We start from the raw sequence: 16,225 nt of genomic DNA on the forward strand, positions 1-16,225 counted from the left end.
ATTTTTGGCTGGTCGATCAAAGCCCCTCCCAGGATGGTTCTCTCGTAGGGCATGCAATCTGTGTCACGTAAAATGGGTGATATATGGTTAAGTGACCACAGGGTGGAAAGAGGACACTTTTTCTTGGGGGCTCTGCGCACAAGAGCGGCGGCCCCGCGGCTGCCCGTGAACGTTGTCATCTGGTGACCTCTGGTGGTAGAATTTTTCCTAGCATGTGTGCATGGATGCTTCTGAGCCAAGCCATCCAACCATGTTACATTTTCCTACATTCCTTTCCTCCTGTTTTGTCATTCACATTAAGCAAGGAGCAAGGATCAGTTGCAAACACCCAGAATAAAGTGGGGCGTGTGCCTGGCCAGAGTGTTACTTTACAAAAGTTGCCCGGTGCCTTCTCTTTCAGTGAACGTCTGATACATTTCCTGTAGAAAGAGAAAGGAGCCAAAATGAAGGAAAGTGTGGCATCCACAGCTGTTTTCATTTTGCTACTTTTTCTCAACACCAGTCTCCTGAATGGTAAGTAAGGGACTGTCCTGCTCTCTTTAATTCCCTGGGGTGTTTCTCGAGAGGGTGGAGAGTCCATCTCATCCTGCAGTTACAAGAGATGAAAATGTCATTGGCTGCTACTAAATTATCTGCAACATTTTTGGCATTAAAATCAATGCAGAAATTAATGCAAAAGAATGAATGCAGTGAATGCAAAAGCGTGTCCCTGTGCTCTGCCTTCTATCCTCACCCCGGGACTATAGCGAAGCATCTCCTATGAATGACAAGACCAGAGTCTCAGTCCAGCTGCTGTCAGCTGCTACTAGCTATGTGACCTTGAGCCAATCACCTAATCTCTCTGGGTTTCCACATTTTCAGTGAGGACTATGATGTTCCCTCCACCTGCGATGCAATAGTGTACGTGGAAAATCTTTGAAAAACAGTAAAGAGATAAAAGGGATTGCTGTTATATGGTGGGAAACATGTAGCTAACTCTATTATCTGGGCTAATGGGAGAAATAAAGTTCACAGCTAGAGTGTGCATGCTGGCGTATGTACATTTCTGTGCGCCCAGCTCTGTGCATCTTTGAGTGTGGATACTTTTGAATATACTTCTGTGTGTATTAACTTCTCTATGTGTATCTGATTGCAAATGCTTCTCTGTGTATACCAGTGTGTGTGCCTCCATGTATGTGTATATTTCCATGTATGTTCCCGAGTGTACTTCGGAGTATGCAGCTGCAAAGATGTCGGGGCGGGGGGGGCTGTGCATGTGTGTGTTTGTGAGGTGGGCTCTAATGTGGACGTAAGTGTGTACGGTACCTAGGTGGTTGTCCCTCTGTGTGCATTTTATAAAGATAGTGAGACAGTCCATTGATTTTCACTGTCTCTGCTAAAGTGAGTGAAAGGAACATTTGACTAGTTGTAATTTCACAACTGTGCTCTCCTCTCCTGAATTTCCTAGAGGTACCATGAATAACCAGTGAAATGTGAAAAAGATAAGCTTCCAGAGAGAGAAAAAAGAGAGCAGAGATCAGCATAATCCATAGAGAAACTTTTAAGTACTCAAAGAATCAACAGTTGCCTTAATTGGCTTCCGAGGATGCTCATTATTGAGCCATAGGGTTTGGGTTTGGTCTTTTTTTTTTAATTTTCTTTCTGTCCCACATGCTCGTCCCCAGCCACAACAAAACACAACAAACAAATCACTTCAACCTGTGACATTATCCTAAAGAAATTTTCCCTGGAGCATAAACAATGTTACAAATTTTGGCAGACCTAACCCCAGGCTGGCTGGCATGGAGTTTTAAGGTTTCCTATAATTCTTTGATGGTTTTCAGGGTGGCTGGGAGCTAGAGGGTAGCTTAGCCCACACTGACACGATCAGCCTGCTGTCCTCAGCCCCAGCCTGTGCACTGCATCATATCATTCCATGACTCTCTGGCCAGTTTTGCCTGGTGTCCCCTCTTCTCATGCATGTTCTCCTCAAACTTACTCTTTCTGATCTGGTGCTCAGAGAGAAGTTCTGGCCAGGAACCAGTGGGAAGGGGTGGGGGGAGACAAGTATAAGAGAAAACAGAGAGAACACCCCTGAATTGCTGAGACTGACACCTTTCAAAAGCTCTCCTCTCTGCTGCTGATTTTCTGAACTAAACAGTCAGTCATCCAACTCGGCCAAAAGGAAGATCACCTGGGGTTAGTTATGTGGATGGGCAAAATGGGGGTCCTGCCCAGCAGCACAAGGCAAATGCCCAGGGCCACCCTTTTCCTCTTTGGATCTGACAGACAAGGAAGAGGAGAGGGGGGCCAGGTCATCAAGAGCTTTGGGGATTCAGCAACTGAAAAACCCCATCCTTTTGATATCATACTTTCCCCATCACCTTATTCAGACCTTCTAGCTTCCAGCTGCGTTGAGATATGGCTCTTGGATAATAATGGTAGCTGGTAACCAGGAGAACAGCTAGCCACCCCCCCCACCTCTTACCATGCCTCCCCCCACCAAAAAGAGCCAGAGAACTACAAGGAAGCCCTTTGCTAACTCACCACAAAAGAATCCAAGAGGAAAGAGGGAAATATAAGACAAAAAGGGACTAAAAAACAAGAATCGGAAATGGGGGCAGGAGAATGAGGAGATAGACGGTGAGGCTGGGTGAGAGGTCCAAGCCAAATGGAATTAAGGAAAAGTGAAGGGAAACAGGAAGGAAAGGAGAAGATAGGGGAGGGGAGGGGAGCAGCCAAAGGAGCGTCAGTGATGCAGAGAAAAAAAAAAACAGAAGGTCCCAGATGGAGTTAATTGTGTGGGAATGGCAGAAAAATGGAGAGTCATGAGCAGATGGAGAAGTGCCAGAGAGCACTGTGTCAGCAAAGTGTCCCAGGATGCTTGTGCCTGGAGCAGAATTCTTTTCATGGTCACCCTTCTGCTATGGGAGGATGTCAGCTGCATAGACTCTGGGATTGTGGAAGGGCCACATACTCTTCAGTCCACATGCATCCAGCTTACCCTTCATGTTCACTCTGTTAGAATTTTACAGTTAGTGACCCATCCTAGTTAGTGGCCATCTCTACCTCACAGGGCACACACACACACACAGCTCTCTCTCTCTCAGTCCTGCCAACACCGGGACAGCCCACAGAGGAATGTTGCTGGCATTTCTGAGCACCCCACCCTTAGGCCCCATCACACCTCATCACTGACCTTGTCCCATCAGTCTGCTTCTGTCACCAGCAGGAGGGTCCAATGGTTGAATGCACCTTGTTCCTAAGTGACTTCTGGCTTTTTCTAGGACAATCACCTCCTGGAAAACCTGAGATCTTTAAATGTCGTTCTCCTGAAAAGGAAACATTCACCTGCTGGTGGAAACCTGGGGAAGACGGAGGACTTCCTACTAATTACACGCTGATGTACCACAAGGAAGGGTAAAAAGTTCTCTTCTCTCCTATCAACTGCCACGTGACTGCTCTCAATCTCCCGGCCTAAAGTTAGAGTTACCACACTCCCCTGGATTGGCATGAGTAAGGCTCCTACCACCGGGGAAAAGAACTTCACTGCCCATGCCTACACTCTCCTGTTAATGTCCTTGACGAGCTCTCCATGTATATAAGGTCATCCGCTACCCCAGCAATATAGTACAGCATTATTCCCAGTGTCTGTCCCAAGGTCAGGTTGTATCCCAAGGTCACATATGGATCTTTCCTAAATGCTAGTTACTTTTAGATGTAAACCTTGTGCCATTTGTTACTTTTGCAATCTCAGCGAGATTATCATGTAATCCTTTTGACCAAGAAAGAGCCCTATAAGCCAAGAGAGGTAAGGATTTTTTCCTTAGCATTTGCTGATCCAGGATCTCTGATCTTCCAGAGGGCATATTTGGAGCTAAGGTTGCAGTGAGGGCTAAACAAGGTCATCTCTGGGTGAGGATCTTGTTTTGCTCACAATGAAACCATCCTGGAAAGCCCAGGAGGGCTGTATCCTTCCTCAGTGAAAAAAGCATTTACCGGTTGCAACAGCTGACCCACATCCCAAAGACGGCACTTTGTTGTACACAACGCTGTCATCCCTTCTGGGACCTGGAGGAGTATCATGTAAATAGAGTTCAGGAACTCAAACTGACGACCAAAATGAAATAAGCCTTCACACCTTGTGCTGTGTCTTGCGTTGAGGCCCTGACATCTACATGTGAGCAGCCTAATGAGGCCACCTGGTCCTGAAATAGCTCTTTTCTTAGTCATGTTACTCTGTTGCTGACTTAGGGCAATCTGGAATATACTGATGGCAATGCTTACCCTCTTTCATCTTTTTTTAATGAAATGTAATTCAACACATATGCACAATAAATGGTACGTCGTGCATGGCCCCCGGGATGTATGTACCGGGGAGAGTCACATTTCCTGAGATGACCAGCAGCAGTTCCCTGGGTAGGGCGGCGCCTTGGCCATCGAGAGCTCAAGCATTTATTGGCAGGGGGCATATATCCCAAAGCCCACAAAAACCTATCGAAGGGAGGTGTTGATGAGCAGCAGAGTCACTGAGGACCTCACGTAACCCTTCCACCATCTCCGGCACCCTCTTTCTTGTCACCCCCGGCTGACATGGGCAGGACACAGAAGTTTGGGGAGTTGTTCCTCACTCTGGTTCTTGCATCCCAAATGTCTGATCCATCCCCAAAAGCCAGTGTTACTAATCTACTCAGGAGATTAAACTCTGTTTACTACTTTCTTATTCACTGCTAATATATTACTCATTGCAGAGAGACAATCACACACGAATGTCCAGACTACATAACCAGTGGCCCCAATTCCTGTTACTTCAACAAGAAGCACACCTCCATATGGACAATGTACATCATCACAATAAATGCCACAAACCAGATGGGAAGCAGTTCCTCAGATCCACGTTATGTGGACGTGACTTACATAGGTAAGGGGAAGGGCGACAGGTAAGGAATGTGTTATTCAGTTATTGATTTACCAATAGTCAAACTCAATTTGAGTCTTCTTGGCTTTTGGTTGCATCCCCAAAAAGAAAGATCAGAAATTTTACAATATCCTTCTCAACTGAGTTTCTCAAACCAATTTTTATCAAGTCATTCATGGCAATAGGACTGGCATGTGGGATCCTTATGCTTCTGTGCTTTCCCTTAACCCTTCTTCTCATCCTCTTGCATCCAGAAGGAATGTTCTGCTTATGCGTCCCTTATCACTCCTTCCCTCCAGCCCTCCTTCTGCAACCGATGTCCCCTTCTCCCTTACTTTCTCTCTCCCGATGGAACACAGAGCTGCTCCATGGAGTAGCAGCTCCTAGAAGGTGTTCATCTGCTTCTGCACCCACAGAGATTGCGCCAAACCGATTTCCCCCAAATTCAATTCTCAATATACCTGTGCTTCTTAGCAACTGGAGCTATTATTTTAAAAATAAATAATTTGAGGAGTAAATACTACTACTTGAACAACAGGCTGAAGGCCAAGATCACAAGTACAACGTTTGGAGAAGTCATTAGCAAAGTAAAACAAAGTCAACCCAAACGCTGCTTCTGGCTTTGCATGATCAACAGTGAGCTGCAGGGCAATTAGGCATCACTGTAGTGGCCTGGACGGTGTGGCAGGGGTGACAAAGGGAATCTTAGGACAAGAGATGGCTTGGCCAGGCCGGGGTTCAGCCTTCATCTTGGGTAATAATCTAGGGAATAGCTAATTAGGTTCATGTTTACCCAAGTCTTCTAGATTTACCTAACACCACTCAGCAAGGAAAATCAGATTAGGATTCTGAAGTGTTCATTTGCATATCATCCCAATGGCATGTTATCAGTGGTTTATCCTTAAAAACTAGAAAAGCTTCCAACACCAACCAGTACACACAAATAATTTCTCTTGCAGCAAATCACTGGAATGAGCCTGGGGGTGGAAACTGAATGTGATCTTAGTTTAAGAAACTCAGAAAGGCAACGCCAGTGGCAAGTAGGAATAAAATAAATTCTAGTCATATAAATTACTTGAGATGCAAAGTCTTGAAGATGCTAAATGCCAAATAATTCCTTTGTCGTGGGCTCTCTCTTACAGATTTAACATATGAGGGCAAAACAGCAAAAGCAAAAGAAGTTCTGAAATGAGCCATTGCTACAATGAATGTAGTCACAAAAAACGGAATCACTGAAGAGTAGTGCATTTAAAAAGTGAAATCGATGAGGGCATCAATTTCACATGAGCTGTGGAAAACAAATTCTCTGGTGAAAAATTGTTGGGCTGTATTTTCCAAAATAATGGAAGAAGGGTTTATGGAACTCTCATATCACCCTACATCATACAGTGTTGATGACAGGAATTCTATGTTGATGCCATAGAATTCATCTAAAAATCAGTGTTGGGTGCCTGGGTGGATCAGTCAGTTTATGCCCAACTCTTGATTTCAGCTCAGGTCATGATCTCAGGGTTGTGAGATGGAGCCCCATGTCGGGTTCTGAGCTGGGTGTGGAGCCTGCTTGGGACTCTCTTCAAAAAAAAAAAAAAAAATTTTTTTTTTTTTTAATCAGTATTAACCACAGTACATTTTCTATCAGCCTGAGTCTCATCCAGTGATAACCCGCAGTTCAGAATGACAATATTGACAGATAATCTCTCAGAAATAGATTTTGTTCTTGTTCTTGTTCCTACTGCCCTTGAATTACATTTAGCAATGTTGAAGATGCTTGAAAGCAGTGATTCTCAACTCGGGGCTATGTTGCCTCCCCCAGGATATTTAGCAATGACGGGAAACATCTCTGATTATCACAACCGAGGGAAGAGCTCTCAGGATATTATGGACATTTAATGGGTAGAGGCCACAAATGCTGCTAAGCAGCCTACAGTGCTCAGGACGGCACCCCACCCACCCACCCTAACCCACCAATGAAGAAGAGTCTGGTCCAAGATACATAATGCTGAGGTTGAGAAACTGTGCTTTCAAGGATTCATCCTAAACATTTTGCTGGCAGTTTTGTACCAGTGGTTTTTGATCAGAGGCATTTCTCAGTATACAGATGATGTTTGTTTAGTAAGTACATATAAAATGATCTTTCTTAGGCATTTACTTATTAACATATAAGCATTAGGATTAGTGGCGAATGTTCTAAAGTTCACTTTTTTAGACAACTGTAGGTTATAATGCCAAATATACTACAGTTACACTCACATCCCCCCCTGGCATGGAGACTGACTTGAGGAGGTAGTAAATGAATCAAGAAGATATTACTGACCAGCAGGACTGAGATTAGGGTAAGACAAGCTGGTACCCAAGGCACTCTTCAGGGCTACTCACAGACCTGTACTTAAAGGAACCGGAGAGTAAGTGCCTCCTTATTTTTGTGTGTGTGGCATAATACACATAACATAAAATTCACCATTTTACCCATTTTAAAATGTGAAATCCAGTGGTATTAGTTCATTCACACGGTTATGCAACCATCACTATCTAGTTCCAGAACACTTTCACCACTCCAAATGGAAACTTCATACCCATTAACCAGTTACTCTGGATTCCCCGCTTTATCCTAGCCCCAGAACAACCACTAGTCTGCTTTCTGTCTCTATAGATTTGCTTATTCTGGAATCATATAGTATGTGGCCTTTTGTGTCTGCCTTCTGTCACTTAGCATAATGTTCTCAGATTCCTCTATGTTCTAGCGTGTATCAGTATTTCCTTCCCTCTGTGGCTGAATCATGTTCCATGATATAGACATTATTTATCCATTCATCAGTTGATGGACATTTGGGTTGTTTCCACCTATTGGCTCTTCTGGATAGGATATTATGGACATTTAATGGGTATTATGAACACTCAGGTACAAGTTTTTGTTTGAACACCTGCCTTCAATTCTTTTGGGTATATACATAGGAGTGAAGTTGATGGGTGACATGGTAATACCACATTTAACTTTCTAGGTAACTTCTAGACTTTTTTCTACAGTGGCTGTACCACTTTACATCCCCATCAACAATGGACGAGGGTTCCAGTTTCTCCAGTGTCCTCACCAACACTTATTATTTTTCACTCTTTGAATTCTAGCCACGCTAGCGGGTATGAAATGGTATCTCGTTGTGGTTTTGACTTGCATGTCTCAATGACTTTTGAGCCTCTTTCCTATGCTTCTTGGCCGTTTGTGCCTTCTTAAATTTTGCATCTTGCTTGCTTCAACCTAACCCCAGTTCTGCTGACCAGCACCTGATATCAAATGCCAAGAGTCTCATAACCATAGTGGAGTGAAACAGTAGAGAGAGCCGCCTCTAAGTCATACGGTTCTGTGTGCAGATACCACTTTTACTAAATGTGGAGTTTCTTTCCTGTCTACAGTTGAACCAGACCCTCCTGTGAACCTAACTTTGGAATTAAAACAGCCAGAAGACAAAAAACCATATCTGTGGATGAAATGGTACCCACCCACCCTGGTTGACGTTAGATCTGGTTGGCTCACACTCCAGTATGAAATTCGGTTAAAACCTGAGAAAGCAACTGAGTGGGAGGTGAGTCAACTAGAAGCTTTTGGAAAGAAACAGGTCCTTGGCAAAGATGAAGCCCTCGCAGCTGAGAATAAGTCATTCCTCCTCATTTTGGGGTAACCCTGTTGCCCTCTTGATGCTGATGTGACCCACCCCAACATGGAAGGGCCTCCTCCCCTCCACTGGGATTGATGGGGGTCATCTTCATACTCACCCAAAGCTAGCTCCTTGCACTGAACAGGTCTTCCACCAGGTATCCAACCCACCTCCCTCAGGATATCTTAGATTGAGACACTTGTGAGTGTACTTACGTGGCACTAAGTAGGAGGAAAAAGTCTCAGTGTAACCAGTCCATGATCAATGGTATTTTTATTCACTTGCAAATACTTCAATGTAAGGAAGAAATAATGCAGTAAATTACAGGCATTATAATAGTCTACTCTTAAATATTTTAGTATATGTTTCTTTTATTTTTATTTATTTTTTTATTATTATGTTCAATTAGCCAATGTATAGTACATCATTAGTTTTTGATGTAGTGTTCAATGATTCAATAGTTGCGTATAACACCCAGTACTCATCACAACACATGCCATCCTTAATACCCATCACGCAGCTACCTTATCCCCCACCCCCCTCCTGGTTTGTTTCCTGGAGTCCAGAATCTCTCATGGTTTGTCTCCCTCTCTGATTTCTTCCCAGTCGGTTTTCCTTCCCTTACCCTGTATATGTCTCTTTTAAAAAGAGAACATTTGAGGGGTGCCTGGGTGGCTCAGGCAGTGAAGTGTGTGACTCTTAATCTCAGGGTTGTGAGTTCTAGCCCCACACTGGGCATGGAGCCTGCTTAAAATTTAAAAAGAAAAAAAGGGAACATTTGGTTTCACTCATATGTGGAATTTAAGGAACAAAACAAATGAACAAACAAAGAACAAAGAGACAAACAAAAAAACAGACTCTTAAATACAGAGAACAAACTGGTGGTTGCCAGAGGGCAGGTAGGCTGGAGGATGGACGAAATAGGTGAAGGGGATGAAGAGTACACTTATTGGGATGAGCACGGAGTTATGTATACAATTGTTGAATCATTATATTGTACACTTGAAACTAATGTAACACTTGTATGTTAATTATGCTTCAATTTAAAAAAAGATACTCTCAAACCCATTAGCGATGATAACAATGCAAATTTTTTAAAAAGGGAACATTTCCAAACATAGCCAAAATAATAGGATCACACTTAGAAAATTAATTAAAATTTCTTAATAACATTTAATAGCCAGTCCATATTTTAATTCCCCCAACTGCTTCCCATCCAAGTACTAACCAGGCCCGACCCTGCTTAGCTTCCGAGATCAGATGAGATCCGGCGCATTCAGGGTGGTATGGCCGTAGACTCCCCCAATTGCTTCAAAAAATATCTTTAACAGCTAGTTTGTCCAAACCAGAATCCACTCCAAGACCACACGTTGTGGCTGGTTGTTCTATTGTTTCCATCTCAACGTGCTCAGATGATGTTCCATCTTCTGCATTTGTCTGATGAGTTCTCTGTGAGGTCATTTGGCTAATTTCTCTGCCCCTGTATTTCCTGTAACCAGACAATTAGATCTAAAAACTTGATCAGATTCAGGTTGAACAATTTTTAGCAAGAGTACTTCAGAGGTGATATTAGATCCTTCATGCCAGGAGATGGAAATCATCTGGTTAACCCACCAGAAATGACTCTAAGGCCAACTGTGGGATCAGAGAGGTGACAACCTGATCCCTCAATTGTAAAGTTATGTTTCTCTTGTATGCTATTGTTTCAACAAACTTGAAGGCCTGGTTCTCTTTATACTTTATAAAGTATAAAGGGGCTTTATACTATTTGGTAATCCTTGAATCAATAAAATTATTAGGGTTGACAAAATAACCAATAACCATTTTTCAATTGTATTCACCGGCTGTCCTCCACAGACTAGAATTTAGAAGGGGGTAGAGGATAGGGAGCAGAATGTTTGACTCTATGTCGATAGTGTTCCCCATGGAGAGTTAGAAAACCCATTAATTTTTGTGTGAGCAATGCGAGGAGGAAAAAATGAGCTAGGAGGGTGAAGTGATGAGAAGAACAGAGATTTATCTACAAAATTGAATCTGCTGGCCTCGGTTCTCCAAAAGTTTATTATCTAGAGGAAACGTCTATGAAGAAATATAACACAAGTCAGAGTGACTTCTATCTTCCTTGTTTGTCCCTAGACTCATTTTGCTGGGCAGCAGACTCAGTTTAAGATTCTCAGCTTATATCCAGGACACAAATACCTTGTCCAGGTTCGCTGCAAGCCAGACCATGGATTCTGGAGTGAGTGGAGCCCAGAGAGCTCCATCCAGATACCTAATGGTGAGTGTCTTGCCTCGCCTTTGCCTATACTCCAAAATATTTCTAAAACAAAATGAATCTAGTAAGTTTGCATGTAGTAACTACTAAGAGAGAAACTATTTTAGGCCTTGGCCAGAAGAATAGATAGAGGTGGGTTTATCATCTCTCCATCCAATACAAAGACACCTGGAAGTGTAGCACTGCTCCCTAGGTCACTGTCAGTGAGGACCAGTTTCCAGGATAAGGCTACAAATGCGGACTTGGCAGGTTTCAGAGGGCTTGATGGTCAGCCATTCTGCCCTCCCCATCTGCCCTATCCCTCTAATTCACTCAAGGTCATCATCTAGTTGTCCCAAAATTTGTAAGGTGGTATGCCATCTCAAAGGCATGAACCAATTTTCAGTCCATGAGGTCAATTACATCTTGACCCTTGTATGAAGGTACAGTGTATAAGAGGTGCTCAGTTCTAAGTGCCATTAAACATGGCAGCCTGTGCTCCACAAGAGAATGATTTATCTTGCTTTTCTAAAGTATGTTATGGTTTATAAAGTCTTCACCTTGTTTGGCCCTTCCAACCCTCTCAGGTCTTCAGAGAGAATAGGATTAGCATTAGGAATCAAAAGTGAGGAAAATGAAGCTCAGTGAAGTTTGAGGTCCTACCCAGAACCCCATGGCAAAGCCTAGCTCCTCTGCCAGCTTGCCCAGCCAAAGTACAAAACCTGCTTTGGCTTGGCTTTGAAACAGCCCTGAAATGTGGGCCATAAGATTCACATGTGCGTCCAGTTCAGCCCTGGTTCTTATTAAATAAATCAAAGCACAAGGTCCAGAGGCAGAAGATCCAGGTTCAAATCCCAACTGCAGCTTTATAGTTGACATGTTTGTGGGGAAATCGCTCTTTGAGCCTCCGTGTCCTCATCTTTATATACCAGGCAGTGTTTATAAAGAGGTTAGTTAACAAAACCTTAATACGTGATGGCCTTTATTATTATTACTGCAGTGGGCCATGTGACTTTGAATTTCCTCCTAAAGGGCCAAATAAAATAATATGTAAAAGGATTTTGAAATTTATAGAGTACTGTAAAATATATGCAACATATTAAACTTTAATAATAAAAATTAAACCTGTCACTGAGACACTCAGTGACCTGAGCACTCTTTGGATTGCTGTTCAAATCAAAAGAGGGGTAGGGAAGTGGGGGGAAACTCTTTGGTTCATGACTTTTGCTTATTTGGGGTTTTTTTGTTTTTGTTTTTAATGATGCTTTCATGTGATCAAAGCTTTCCGACTGTTTGCTTTGTAGATGTCACCATGAAAGATACCATTGTGTGGATCTTTGTGGCCGTTCTTTCTGCTGTTATTTGTCTGATTATGGTCGCAGCTGTGGCTTTGAAAGGCCATAGGTACTTCACTGTCTATCAACCCTCCTCCCAATCATGGTTGTCAGGGATCGCAGCCAAAAAGGATAATGCAAAGATGTTGAAAACCTACACATAAGCCAAGCACTTCCTTTGAGCCATTAGCTACAGTGTGCTCGCCCATAGAAAATCTTTTATCGGTGCTAGCAAAAGGAGCAGGATGGACTCCTTTGAAGCTGGTGCTCTTTCCATCAAACTGAGGTTCCCGGTGGTGCATTAGTAAAACCCCCATTAAAAGCAGCTCCAATCAAGAGAAGCAAGTAGGCCAAATAATCCACTCATTTCAGCATCGGCCTCCTCAATGAGCCAGAGTTAAATACTATGTAGGCCCCTAAAATTATTGTCTTCACCATTGATCGTTAGTCTCATAGAGCCTATGAGAGTCTCCCAGAAATCTAACTCCTGTCCACTGTAGTCCGTGTAGCAGGTAGTTAGAGAGAATACTAATCTTTCAAAAATTACAAAGTGAGAAGGTGAGTCATCTAATTCTTTTTCACAAATTATTTTAAAGCATGGTGACCTGCATCCTTCCACCAGTTCCTGGGCCAAAAATAAAAGGATTTGATGCTCATCTGCTGGAGGTAAGTGGGAGAGGTGGGGAATGTAGTGTGACTCACTGCTTTGGAATAATGACCTTTACACGGGCGCACAAAATTCCCGTCACTTCCGCCTGGCCGGCTCAGCCCCCGCCCAGCTCAGCCCCACTCCTCAGCATGCATGTTTCCAGAAAGACGGTTGGAGGCGTGAGGGTCCTTACCTTCAGACACGAGACGTCAGAGGGCAAGGAGAGAAAGTCAAGAAAACATGCAAACACATAGTAATACTTGGCTAGCTTTACCAGGTCTGTTCATAAGCATAGAAATAAACATTTTGTGCAAATAACCAATTTAGAAAGAGGGTGAATATTTTAATTAATACAAAACAGGGACCCACCACCACCTCCTTTGTCACACTTCGGTTAAAGTTTTCACTTGAATGTTCTTTGCATAATTGCAATATCCTCTTGTAATTGTTGCTCACTTTGAGCACTCAGTAGAGACTGGATCAGTACAAGGGGGCTAGTGTTTGCCAGGGCCCACTTAGGCTGATTCAAGAGGGATTTAAATTCAAGTGTTTTGCATAAAAAGAGGGGTTAGAACATTTTACATTTCTGTCCAGATTGAAATATGTAGTTTCAATTTGACTTCAGCTTAACACTGATGTATCTAAAAGCAATGACCTGCACATTACATCACTTGACCCAGCCACTGTGAGGCTAACAACACAACAAGAATGTGAAAAGTGAGTCCCAGAGAATTTGGCTTGACTGCATTCAGTTTGCAAATACCGGATCAGGGCTTAGAGCCCCAGAACTTGGGCTCCTGGTCCAGTGCTCTTACCTCGCTACCCAGTCCTAGTACTGACCTGCACAGAACCAACATGAACATCTCAACTAAGTAAATTAACCACTGTCTAGCTCGAAATTTGACCTTGTAGCCACAGGGACTTAATAATAAAATAACTACTGTTGGTGTCACACACACAAAAAAGTTTTCATATTCTTAATCACAATTACCTCTCATCTTCAGAAGAACCCTCCCAGATGGCTACTATTATTCCCATTTTACAGATGGAGAAAGTGAGGACCATAGAGCAACTTGTCCAAAGTCAGTACCCTTTAATAAGTGATAGGGTCAAGATTTGGGTACCAGTACCTGACCTAAGTCAAGCAATCAGGAAGAAGAGTGAAAAACAAGAGAAGGCAGGAGGAAGGAGGAGGGGAGAAGAAGGAGAACAGAGAGGAGGAGAGGGAGGAAACTGGGACAGCAGGGAGAGAGGGGGAGGGGAGAGGGACAGGAAATGGAGCAGAAGGAAAGGAAAGAATAGGGTAGGACGAGAAGGGAGGGGAAAGGAAGAAGTAGGAAGAGGAGGAGTTGAGAGAGAAGGGAGAGACGAGAATCTGCTGACCACTGCCAGACTCCAGAAGATGGTGGAGTTGGTTAGGAGGCCAGCAACCAGATCTCAGGGCCAGCGGGTCCCAAGGCACCAAATGCAGGCATGAGCACTGTGGTTTTTGATGTTTCACAAACGTCATATTTGATAGGTGCATGTTTATTATATGTGCATATACTACTTGCCCATTAAACTCATCATCATTATTGCTTAGAAAGAGACTAAGTTAAAATCATGAATTAACTGAAAGAAAAATATGAGATGAGGAGTAGTCCAGGAGGTGACTGTAGATAGCTTGGTACATAAATGTCTGACGTTTGGGAAGTTTCGCGAGGCCATTAGCACATCCCACTTGCCCCTAGTCAGGACCACGGGCTTGGCCGACGTCGAATGTTAGGAAGCTAACGGCCGTCTCTCCTTTTCCTAGAAGGGCAAGTCTGAGGAACTGCTGAGTGCCCTGGGGTGCCAAGACTTCCCTCCCACTTCTGACTGTGAGGACTTGCTGGTGGAGTTTTTAGAAGTGGATGACAGCGAGGACCAGCAGCTGATGCCAGCCCATTCAAAACACCCGGATCAAGATATGAAGCCCACACCCCTGGATCCAGACAGCGACTCTGGCCGGGGCAGCTGCGACAGCCCTTCCTTTTTGTCTAAAAAGTGTGAGGAAGCCCGGGCAAATCCCTCCACGTGTAACATTCCTGAGGGCATTGAGAAGCCAGAGAATCCCCAAACAAAGGTTACCTGCACTTGGGATGCCCAGAGCACACGCTTGGAAGGCAAGATCCCCTATTTCCCTGCCGACGGATCCAAATCCTCAACCTGGCCTTTACCACAGCCTCCCAGCCAGCACAGCCCCAGATCTTCTTACCACAACATTGCTGATGTGTGTAAGCTGGCTGTGGGCACGGCAGGGGCATCGGCCGCTTTGTTGGGCAAAACAGACGCACACGCTTTAAGATCTTCAAAAACCACTGAGACTGGAGGGGAGGAAAAGGCAGCTGAGCGGAGAGAAGTAGAAAGCTTCCATTCCAAGACTGACCAAGGCACAGCATGGCTGTTACCCCTGGAGAAAACCCCTTTGATCTCTGTGAAACCCTTGGATTACGTGGAGATTCACAAGGTTAACAAAGATGGAGCACTGTCATTGCTCCCAAAACACAAAGAGAACAGCAACCAGCCAGAGAAGCCCAGTCCTCCTGAAGCCAGTAAGGAGTACGCTAAGGTGTCCAGGGTGATGGATAACAACATCCTGGTGTTAGTGCAGGATCCGCGAGCTCAGAACCTGGCTGCGTTGGAAGAACCAGCCAAGGAGGCTCCGCCATCTCTTCAAGAGAATCCAGCCGAAGAAGACCTGGCTTCCTTCACCTCGGCCCCAAGCAGCTGCGGACTCCAGCTGGGTGGGTTGGATTACCTGGATCCCACGTGTTTTATGCACTCCTTTCAGTGATAGTTTGATTAACGGAATGATTGGTTAAAATGTGATTTCTTTTCAGGTAACACTACAGAGTACAGGAAATGTACCCTACTAGAGAATGCTCAAGAATGTGGTTAGGATGACACTATACAGCCCATAGTTCACTCCTCATGCTCCATTTTCAACCAGCTGCCTTTCTCCAACAGTTGATTCCAGAACAAATTGTTTTGTTTCCTGTGATTTGTAGATTGACTTTTTTTTGCTCTTAGTTATAAAATTATGTGTTCAATGAAATAAAAGTACATCGTTTAGTATTTTTGAGGGACAGTGCCAATAGGTATATCCTCTGGAAGGGGCTTTCATGGTTTGGTATGTGACCGAAGGAAATGAAATACTCACAGTTGTTTACCACAGGAAGATGATAGATGTGAGAAAAATGCCATGAAAACCGCTTTCAAAAAACCAACAAACCTTTGCACTCCTCTTTCATTTTTATTCGGATTAACCAAATACGACCCATTTGAAGAAAGAATGCATTCCAGAACACCGGACACATTGTTTACATCAGTTCCTATCACCTTAGTGATGCATTGCCAATATGCAAGCCAAAATGATGCCTCCAGTTTTTTCTTAAAATGGTTTGAATTTGTTAAGCATGG

The 16,225-nt window shown here is 43.7% G+C and overlaps 1 protein-coding gene across 3 annotated transcripts; it reads left to right on the forward strand.

Annotated features, from left to right (window-relative positions):
• The first annotated feature begins 366 nt into the window (after positions 1-366).
• PRLR (prolactin receptor) lies at positions 367-15,949 on the forward strand. Of its 3 annotated transcripts, XM_044916967.1 has the most exons (9): positions 367-513; positions 3,267-3,399; positions 4,731-4,900; positions 8,306-8,475; positions 10,684-10,825; positions 12,106-12,205; positions 12,732-12,801; positions 14,580-14,730; positions 15,312-15,431. In XM_044916967.1, the coding sequence occupies exons 1-9, from the start codon at positions 444-446 to the stop codon at positions 15,350-15,352; spliced, it is 1,047 nt and encodes a 348-aa protein (XP_044772902.1). In that variant the 5' UTR covers positions 367-443; the 3' UTR covers positions 15,353-15,431. The 3 variants fall into 3 exon arrangements, with proteins under 3 accessions (XP_044772902.1, XP_021551832.1, XP_044772901.1); XM_021696157.1 differs by having other exon boundaries at positions 14,580-15,949; XM_044916966.1 differs by lacking the exons at positions 3,267-3,399; positions 4,731-4,900 and having other exon boundaries at positions 14,580-15,949.
• The last annotated feature ends 276 nt before the right edge of the window (positions 15,950-16,225 follow it).

The sequence above is a fragment of the Neomonachus schauinslandi genome, chromosome 7, assembly GCF_002201575.2.
Source record: "Neomonachus schauinslandi chromosome 7, ASM220157v2, whole genome shotgun sequence".
Taxonomy (NCBI): Eukaryota; Metazoa; Chordata; class Mammalia; order Carnivora; family Phocidae; genus Neomonachus; species Neomonachus schauinslandi.